This window comes from Betta splendens, chromosome 1, assembly GCF_900634795.4.
Source record: "Betta splendens chromosome 1, fBetSpl5.4, whole genome shotgun sequence".
Classification (NCBI taxonomy): domain Eukaryota; kingdom Metazoa; phylum Chordata; class Actinopteri; order Anabantiformes; family Osphronemidae; genus Betta; species Betta splendens.
In genome coordinates, this window is record NC_040881.3 from 855,461 (window position 1) to 865,259 (window position 9,799).

Below are 9,799 nucleotides of genomic sequence, written 5' to 3' on the forward strand. Positions count from 1 at the left end.
AGCAACGTCAAGGTTTTGCTGAGTTAATTAGTGACTGAGGTCATTAAACAAGTTCCAAATGTAAGCATTTCTCAAGGGACGTCAAAGACACCTCTGATGCATCATGTGCTGCACCTACCTGAACATGCTCGTTCTCACAGTCACCTCCACTTACAGAGCCATTTGAACTGTTGAACTCAGACAGTCTGAGGCCCCAGGGCTGCGCTGCGCTCAGGCTGCGGGTGCTGATGGGGGGGCGACGGGTCGGGTCACAGTGCTGCCCAGCGCTGACGCTCACAGCTCAGCTCCGCCGGCAGCCGCTCGCACGTCTGTCCCGAGGTAAGCAGCGCTTTTATCCCTCATCACAGTCTGTTGGTTTGTTATGTTCAGACGTAACACGTGCAAAAGATCTTTGATTGGAGTAAAAAGGTTAAAGAAAACCTCCATCACAGATTAGTTACTAGTCATTTTTAGCATCAGCTCCTAATGTTGGTACTTTATTAAAAGTATCGAACACATCTGACCTGAACTTTAGGATCTGAACATTTTCATCACTTGATAATGTAACAGATGTTAACAGCGCCTGTCATTGTTGACACGTTTCTATTGAACACAAGTGTCTTTTTCTGATCTTTCTGCACTGAGGGCATCGAGCCTCACGTCGTGTGATGTTGATGCAGCTTGACTGGAAACGGCCGCTGACCAGTGTCTGGGTCCCAGTGAGGGGACGGTCGGCCGGCGCTGCTGAGCCCTGCCCGCTTTGGAAGTGCACCTCAGCAGAACCAAATTACATTGTCTTCATTTCTCTGTGTTCCACCGAGGGACAATGCAGCCGCCCAGGGGGCCGTGTCCGTCGTCCGCTGACACCCACTGCAGCGACTGAGGCTTTGTTGAACTATGTCTCAGCTCGTTAAAGCCTGTGGAACCCAAAGGCCGGAACAAATGCAGCGTGTCATCTGTGTGTTCTCTGTACGAGTCTCAGCAGCAGTGACGTACAAAGAGTGTGTGTGCATATGTATGTGTGTGCATTTGTGTGTGTGTGAGTGTGTGTGCATATGTGTGTGTGTGTGCGTCTTGATGTGTGTATGTGTGTGTGCGTCCTAATGTGTGCATATACTTATGCAAATCAATCAAGTGTTTTATCCTTATATGGAATTTTCTCGTTCTCAGTATGATCTTCATGTATTCATTGTAACCATACCATATGTGCAACTTCAAGGCGTGTCCCATTTTCTAATAAAAAGCCTGCACCAAGGAGAGCTCGCCGAAGTTATGTGTGCATATGTATGTGTGTGCGTCTTGATGTGTGCATATATGTGTGCATGTGTGTGCGTGCATATGCGTGTGTATGTGCATATGTATGTGTGTGAGTGTGTGTGTATATGTATGTGTGCATGTGTGTGCGTGCATATGCTTGTGTATGTGCATATGTGTGTGTGCGTCTTGATGTGTGCATATGTGTGTGTATGTAAATATGTATGTGTGTGCGTCTTGATGTGTGCTCTGCTGTTCTGTGGTTGGGTCCAGTCACAGACGTCTTAAATGCCGTTGGTGTGAACGTGTGATGCAGCTCTTCAGGTCGACTCGTTAATCTCTGCAGGCAACTGTGATGTCAGCGCCGCCTCACATTCACCTGCAGAGATGCACCAGTCGCTCAGTCTGTCTGCAGAAAGAACAACGTTCTGCTGAGAACCCATCAGCTGGGATCCAGTTAAATCTCACCTGGCAACCGTGACTTTGAGCGTCTCACGGCGCCGACTGAGGTTCACCTGAACCAGCACCTTGGACTGTGGACTTCCTGGTGGGTCCACCGGGCAGCGAGGAGCCTCCTGTTCACCATGGGCAGAACGTGTCCGGTTTTTTCCTCAGCACGTGTGTGTCTGTGGTTTCAGAACCTCATGATGCTGGCGATACTGCATCAGGAACTGACTGGAGAGCGATGAGAGGCCATCAGTTCCTGATGCACTGCCTTTAGCATTACAACGTTCAAGATGAAGGACCATCATCATCATCACCACCACCCACGTGTCCATTTACAACTATAATGGTGTCAGAATAAAACCAAGGACCATGAGCTGAGCTGTTTAAGGAGAAGTGAGGAGTTTATGCTACATGAAAAACAAACACACTAGAAGCTTCAGGAAGCTCCAGAACAAACTGCTTCTACTTCAACGCTCTGATCACGTTTCTAATGAAATAATGTGAACATCAACATGTGTTTGTTTAGTTGTGACCTTCATGGTTCTATGCTAATATTAAAGACATAGAACATAGAACACTGTTCACCTTTCTCTTCTATTTTCACACGTCATATAAACTCGGAATCAAAAGCTTTTTTACAAAGACAAGAAGAAGATTCATTTGATGTCATTTGTTTAAGATTCTACTGGTACATCAGGTTCTATCGGTGATCGACTATTGTCAGCAGCTCATAGCAGATACCACACAGGAAGAGGTCCTTTCAAAATAAAAGCCTCTTCTCAGCTGTCTGAGCTGTCAGGACCAGAACCAGCAGCGAAAAACGCTGGACAGCATCTTAGTCCTCGTGTGCTGACGCTGTGTCCTCTGGGCTCATTTTTCTGAGTTCGATGTTTGCAGCTGATTGACTCGGTCTGTGTCTAACAGAAGAAGAGAAGCAAAGGTCAGTCTTCTAATAAAAGGTGGCAATGGCTCAAACGTTGGGCCGTTGAGGGTCCGTCACCTCCTGATCGGCTGGAACGGGTGCATTCACCTGACAGTAACAAACCTGCGATTGAAGGAGCTGAGCTGCACGTTAGCTTTGAGGAGCGTGCTAGCGTGGGGGTGCCTACCTTCCCTCCTCGACATCGTAGACGTTTTCAGGCAGAGGGATGTTGAGTGTTTCTGGCAGCAGGAAGACCAAGCAGCCGCTCACAATCCCCATGGCAGCAAATATCAGCGGCGGCAGCAGAAGCCACACGTCCTCCAGCAGCATGAACATCGGCGCCAGAGAGCTTCCGATCCGGCAGACGCAGGAGGTGTAGCCCAAGCCACGCTGCCTGTCCACAGCCAGCACAGGCTCAGGTTAGCTGCTGAACCCAGGTCAGACCGTCCAACCTCAGCCCAACATGGCCAACAGGGACGCGACCACCAGCACAGCAGCAGCCGTGGTGTCCCAGGTTGGGCTTTACCTGAGGACGGTGGGAAAGAGCTCGGCCGAGTAGAGGAAGGCCGTGGTGAACGCCGCCTCGGAGAAGCCTTTGGACACCACAGCGACGCTCATCCGAACCACAGAGTAACCTGTAAGTGGAGCAGAGCATCAGGAGGCGTCTGCAAAGCTACGCAGAGCCAGGAGCAGCCTCACCTAGAGGGATGGCGGTGTTCAGTCCGATCAGGGCTCCCGTCGTCAGCAGGAAGCAGGCCTGGCCATTGCGCCGGCCGATCCAGTTCAGGACAAAGAAGGTGAGGATTTTGGCGGGAACTTCGATCACGCCATAGAGGAACTGCGTGAGGTACATGTTGACGCCGAACCCGGAGATCTTGAAGCTGATCCCGTAGTACAGGAAGGAAACGGCAAACCTGGAGGCGCAGCAGCGTGGTCAGCGCTGCCCAGCTCCCCATGGCATGTTCACGCACCCGTACCTTCATACCAGAATGTTCCGGAAACCAGCGTGATCTTCCTCAGCTCCGGGGTCCTGACCAGGTCCAGGTAGGAGTGGTTCTTCTCAGCAACCTCTGACACCGTCACCTTCCCTAGAGTCTAAAACAACCACACCCACTTCAGCTGCAACAGCTTGATGAGCTACAGTAGCTTGACTAACTCTACATGGTACATAGTCATGAGGCTCAGGCTTTGGTGTGGAGGTGGCTAGTTTATGTACAGTACCATATTATGTATTATTATATATTCTGAGTCAGCTGCACAGTGACTGTTCTATAATCTCTGTGTTTTGCCAGAATCGTTAAAAAGGAATCTCTGGGATGGACTCCAGGAAGCCTTTTAGTAAACACTTATTGCTGATCACTGATATTGGGCCTAAAGTTAGAACGGAACCAGATGTCAACGTAGCGGACATAGTTTGAGGGTCTGCGTTGCCTGAGAGGATCGCTAGAGGACCATGGGGTTCTGGGGCTGACACTTCTCCTGCAGGAGACCAGGTTCTCACAGCACTCTGCTCTTTTTCTCTCTCACCCTTGTTGATAATAATATGCCATCACTTGTAATAAATCCAAGAAGACTGTATTTGTTTAAACATTGAAGCAGTCGTAGTTTAAGTTCGTCTACTCCATTTAGAAACTACAGAATCTTGGCGCCACAATTAGGTCAAGAATTAGCCAATTCTGAGACACATTTGACCTCTGCTGACCTCTGGACACACGACAATTGTCTCCAGTGGCCACAAAGTAGGAGCTCTTTGCTTTTTCCTATGAGATGATTGATTTTCAGGCCAGTGTTGGGCAAATGTTGGTTAGATTAGAAAAAGCATATGATTTATTCTTAATTAAATTAAATTTTGATTTGGCTGTTTCTAGATAATAATCTGTGTGGGGAATTTAAAGTAAGAGGAGAGGCAGAGTGGAGAGAGTGCCTGTGCTTGCATTGCTGTAAATAACTAACTGCTTTGTGCTTGTTTGTGTTGTTTCTCTTATTAAAAATGTTACAGCCAATTGACCTAAAAGACATTCTGTAATCGATTAATCAATTTTATAAAATTAAGATAATGTGCTTTTGTATGGGGTCTATCGGTGTATGGTGTCTGTCATTAGGCAAAATTAACATTGCTGTATTAGTGCAAATGGCCTGTTTTGCTCGGGGACTACAAATAGGTTGGTCCAAGATCCACAGTATATGCAACATGGACATAGAAAAATAAGTCCAGAAATGTGAGCACCATACAGTAAGGCAGGTTTGCAGACAGACCATTTTGCACTGCTGACAGTGGAATCTGGGTCCATAAAAGTTTCTTGTACTCATTACAGATTTAATGGTCACTTTGACCTGTTTTGCATAACTAGGTTCCACTTATTTTCATCATCACTATTCCAGCAGAGCATCAGACACATGTGTATTTGTGTAAATCCATTCTCATTGGATTGACACATTTTCTCCTCCCTTTTGTAAAACACTGACATCATTCAAACTGTCCAAATGCCATTGTTTTAGCTTTGGTGATCAATCTCTTCCTAACCATTAGAAACCAGTAAGACCAGTATGAACTCACCATAGCACCTGTTTGACACTCCTCCACAAAAATCTTCAATTTGCTATCGGTCTTTAGGCCTTAAAATGGAACCAGGTTCTTTAGCAGCGTGGATGGAGGAGGTCTAAAGCAGAGACTGAGTATCATCTGTGGCCGTGTCTCATCCTCCGATAGTTTGACTGTATTTTAGTTTACATGTATTTTCTGTAATATTTACAATATTTTAGTTTTCTGCCACAGTTTGAAAAATGAATGTCATGGATTCAATAAATCAAAGCATTTCTTCATCTGGATCCAATTCTTTTCTGCATAAAAGGTAAATTTGACATGAACTACAAACAACTAATACCAACAGGCTCCAATGACGATTAATAAAGCACTGATTCACACTGAGATCAGTGGTTTGTAAATTATTATTATATCTAAGTTATTCTCTCTCTCTCTCTCTTATCTCACGTGCCCCATAAAAACTCTGACGTTCTACAAACTGACCATGACAAATGTGTAATAATTTTGGGGTTGTTGTTGATTTTGACGGTTATGACGGTTTATTTTTCATTTTCCATGTCAGTGATGTGTTGCTGTACACAGAAAGCTCACCTTTCTGACCTATTCTCTTTCTATCAGAGCAGCTGTGGAGGAGCTGCATCAGCAGAATTACTTTTTCCTGACCGATTTCTACACTTAACCTCCTTCCACAGGTTACATCAGTATCAGAGGAGGGTGTGTTTTCTAACCTGCTACACATGTGGTTCTCTCATATTTTCTGATTTCTACAGAGACATTCTGAAGCAAGAAGCAAACTATGGATGTGATTCAGTCTAACCCAAACGTTGGCAGGATGGTTTATGCAGCAATATGGTGTAGACCTTTTTGCTTCTCAGCTGTCAGCTCACAGGTTACAGGTTACAGCTGTGGCACCAGTCCAATGGGAGCAGGGGCACAGCTCATGGAGTTTCCAGTTATTGGAATTCCAACTGTACCAGAACGTCTGACCCACCTAATAGGCCACACGGCTACCGCCCTTAGCTGCATCCTTGATAAACACTGATGTTTAAATTTATGGACTCTACCTCAGTGCTCAGATTGGATGTTTCCTTGTGTTTGCCATTCATCTGCGCACACTGGACCAGATACTTCCGGGCCTCCTCCAGCCGGCCTCTGGCCAGCAGCCAGCGGGCTGATTCTGGCAGCCACCTGAACACAAAGTGGCGTCAGAACCACAGACTGAGGTCAGAAGTGCTGTGAAGGTCCAACTCACCACCAGGAGACCACGACGGGGATGCAGGGCAGCGTCACCGCCAGCATCAGGTGTCTCCAGTCAGGAATCAGATAGGCCATCAGCGCCAGCAGCATGTTCCCCACGCTCCACGTCAAACCCATGATGGTACCGGCAAAGGTCCGGTGCGCCACGTCTGTCCACTCGATACCTGAGCAGAGGTAAAGAACCTTCAGACAGGAAAGCGCTTACTGAGGCTGTTCACACACAGTACTACTCATCTAATCTTACTGAGGGCCATGCAGATGATTGACAGGCCACTCAGACCGACACCACAGAGCGCTCGGGTGATGGCAAACATGGTGTAGGAGGTGGAGAAGGCCGAGGTGACTCCCAGCAAGCAGGATGTTATCGCCGCCACAAGCAGGACCGACCTCCGACCAAACCTGCGACAAACACGGCTCCAGTCAACAGTTCTGACAAATCCAAAGAAGCAGAATCGTCCCCTTTTTACATGCGTTTAAGGCCTGCTAAGAATCGCTCAGTGCTAGAGAACAGAGTTATGACACGAGGGCTTAGACCTGGGACGGAACCCAGACACACGGATGAACGCGGGAAGTGAGTCCGAAACCACATCAGAGGAACCTCAGCACAGCCAGCTGAGCGTTGGGAATCAATGACATGGGCTCGGGAGATACGTGAAGATTTGAGCATCACGAGGACCGTGGGGCGAATCAGCGGAGCAGCAGCTGACTTTGTCTGAACAAGAGCTGCTCATGAAGGTAAAAGTTCAGCTCAGACCGTGACTGCCGCATCCAAGTGGCATTAACATGAGTTGGAGCCGTGGACAATGACCATAATCCAAATTTGCTCCGGCAGCAAGTCCACCAACCAGAACCAGATCCATTCATCTGTCTGAGGCTCCTGACCCACCTGTCAGAGAGCTGCCCAAACAGAACCGCTCCCAGCGTCACCCCCAGGAAGAAGTAGGTGGCCAGAGCTTGATTCAGCTGCTTGTTGTCACACACCAGGTCCCACTGCAGAGACACAGACACAGAGGGTGAAAGCAGAGCTACAACCGGAACCAGAACAGAACACACAGCGGCTCTGGTATCAGCCCAGACGCTGCTGTGTCCTGTCACACAGGAACCCAAGTCATTAAATACCACCATAAATGATTTGATCTGACCAAGAGACACGCAAGCAAACAAACAGTTTAGCCTTGAAGAAGAAGAACAAAGCTGCTTCGTCCCCGGATCACACAGACGGGTCGAGGCCTCCACCGATGACAGAACGTCTTCAAGTCCCAGACCGGCTGTGCTTCACATGATGCCCCCTGCAGTCAGATGCTGGTCATGTGCAGGCAGGCGCGGTGCTGCCCTCGGAGCCTCTGCTCACCTCGGTGGCTGTGGTGGAGCCGGGCTGGGACTGGTTGTAGACCCAGCCGTGGGGGCAGGGGGCGCTGGTGTTCCGCTGGTCCAGTCGGGACGCCAGCGGGGGGTCGTAGACCCTGCAGGAGCTGAGGGAGCCGTCGTCCTGCCGGGGGATCCGCAGGGCCAGCGCTCTGGGCTCAGCATTGTCCTCCAGGCTCCCGAGGGCACAACGGTGAAGAGGTGTGGCAGAGATGAAGTTGTGCAGGAGGAAGTGCAGAGGGAGGATGGTCCGAGGGAGGCACAGGATGAACAGGAGCAGGAGCTGGAACCGGGAGAAGCCGCCCACGCTGTCCAGGATCTCCTCAAACCTCATGGTGCTGAGCTGAGTGGAAGCGTCTGACTGTCTCTGTCTTATGTGTCTCTGGGGGAGGCAGCAGGGAGGCGCTTGGTGCACGTGGCTCACTGAGCCATGATGCTAACGTGGACCTGACAGTCCCACATGTTCTGGTCCAAAGCATGGTCACGGTCTCAGTAAAACAGTCACAGGGGTCCTAGCTGCTGCTGCTTCACTTTGCCCTCAGACAGAAGTCTTCAAAGTGATTCAGTTTAGTTTGCCTCACATGACACTGGTCACATGAGTTTCAGGACAGAGTGAACAGAGCAGAAAGGCCCCAGCATCTCCTGACTGAAGCTACAAGAGCAAATGAAATCAGGCCTTGTCATGTGGGAAAGTGTGTGTGTGTGTGTGTGTGTGTGTGTGTGTGTGTGTGTGTGTGTGTGTGTGTGTGTGTGTGTGTGTGTGAGCATGTGTGTGTGTGTTTGTGTTTGAGCATGTGTCTGCTGGTCCAGATGCAGCTCCATCCAGATGTTGCCACAGCTAATTACTCCACCCTCCACCGGTCAGAGGCTTGATGAACAACCAGCTGTGTTAAACAATTGGTAACATCTCAGTGTTTGCACTTTAAAGATCCATCCAACTGATGTAGATTTCATTCTGTCTTCGGGTATTTAACTAGGAAAAAGAAAAAGCGAGAAAGAGTAAGTAACCATAGCTCTATATATAGTGCAGTAATGCAGTACAGGGACAATAAACAATACCTGAAACAAGCAGTGCAAGAGGAAACGGAGCTTCCAGCTGGTAAGTGGGTGTGATAGGTTTGAGGATCTAATAGACAACACAATTATGAATAATATGTTTAATGACCTACTCCTATTTAATACACACTTAGTCAACCTGTATCACATCTTCAGATGAAAACTTCCATGTCCAAAAAATACAATGTTTCAGAGGTGTAGTTAACAAACTGGTGCAGCAACAACGAACTGACTCGGCTGATTAGCTTCATGTACCCACCATATCCTCCTTAAGGTACTTATTATAAACTAGCAAATGATAGCAAAACAAAATGCACAATGACTCATTAAATAAAACAAAGTACGTACTGTACTTGTGCACAGCAGATGCTTCCATCTCACCAGCGCCTCTTCGAAAGTTCCAACTGTCACAAGTCAAATTGCGGGCGGGAATGTGTTATCTTCAAATGCGCATGCGCTGATTTACCTGCCCAATGTTTTACTAATAAAATTTAATTAGTATTTTTTTGATACATGAAAACGCTTAGATGTTATAAATAAATACTTACTGTCCCCCCACAAAAAATTATTACATAAATAAATTGTGTTGTTTTTTTTAAATACAACATAAAACATAACAAAAAATTCTAGTTGTCACTGAATCTTAATATTCCAATGTAAAAGTTATTTTAATATATTTTACTACATCAAAAAAATAAAATTTTATCAATGCACTGTGTTATGACTAATTGGACGTGTTTGCTGCATATTTCCAGTGCTTTGACAGTTCGAACCTTTTACAAACAAAGCGTGTCATTATGACATTGGAACCACTGTTTAGACCTGTGTATGAACTGTTAAGAGACTGTGTTGTTTCATTGGACGGCTGCGTAGAAGCGACTGATACAAACTTACATCATCCACAGCTGCTGTAGGATCTCTTACACACTGAGAAGCTGTTTGGATGTGATGAAGTGGGACTGAAGCACGTTGTG

General features: G+C 47.4%; 1 protein-coding gene across 1 annotated transcript; it reads right to left on the bottom strand.

The window, feature by feature from the left end:
• Positions 1 to 2,255: 2,255 nt before the first annotated feature.
• Positions 2,256 to 9,315, bottom strand: slc22a7a (solute carrier family 22 member 7a). The gene is made up of 12 exons (XM_029158281.3): positions 9,174 to 9,315; positions 8,829 to 8,895; positions 7,756 to 8,742; positions 7,291 to 7,394; positions 6,649 to 6,803; positions 6,400 to 6,568; positions 6,212 to 6,335; positions 3,588 to 3,697; positions 3,302 to 3,516; positions 3,129 to 3,237; positions 2,790 to 2,996; positions 2,256 to 2,597 (listed from the first exon to the last, which is right to left on the bottom strand). Exons 3-12 carry the CDS (start codon positions 8,101 to 8,103, stop codon positions 2,516 to 2,518), a joined length of 1,623 nt encoding a protein of 540 aa, XP_029014114.1. The 5' UTR covers positions 8,104 to 8,742; positions 8,829 to 8,895; positions 9,174 to 9,315; the 3' UTR covers positions 2,256 to 2,515.
• Positions 9,316 to 9,799: the final 484 nt, after the last annotated feature.

What these genes read in the sequence shown, in the direction of transcription:
- slc22a7a (XM_029158281.3), bottom strand. Translation starts at nt 8,103, where the DNA reads ATGAGGTTTGAGGAGATCCTGGACAGCGTGGGCGGCTTCTCCCGGTTC. An exon ending in TTTGGGCAGCTCTCTGACAG is followed by an intron (nt 6,804 to 7,290) that starts GTGGGTCAGGAG and finishes TGTTTGTCGCAG; the next exon opens with GTTTGGTCGGAGGTCGGTCC. An exon ending in CATCCAATCTGAGCACTGAG is followed by an intron (nt 3,698 to 6,211) that starts GTAGAGTCCATA and finishes TGGTTGTTTTAG; the next exon opens with ACTCTAGGGAAGGTGACGGT.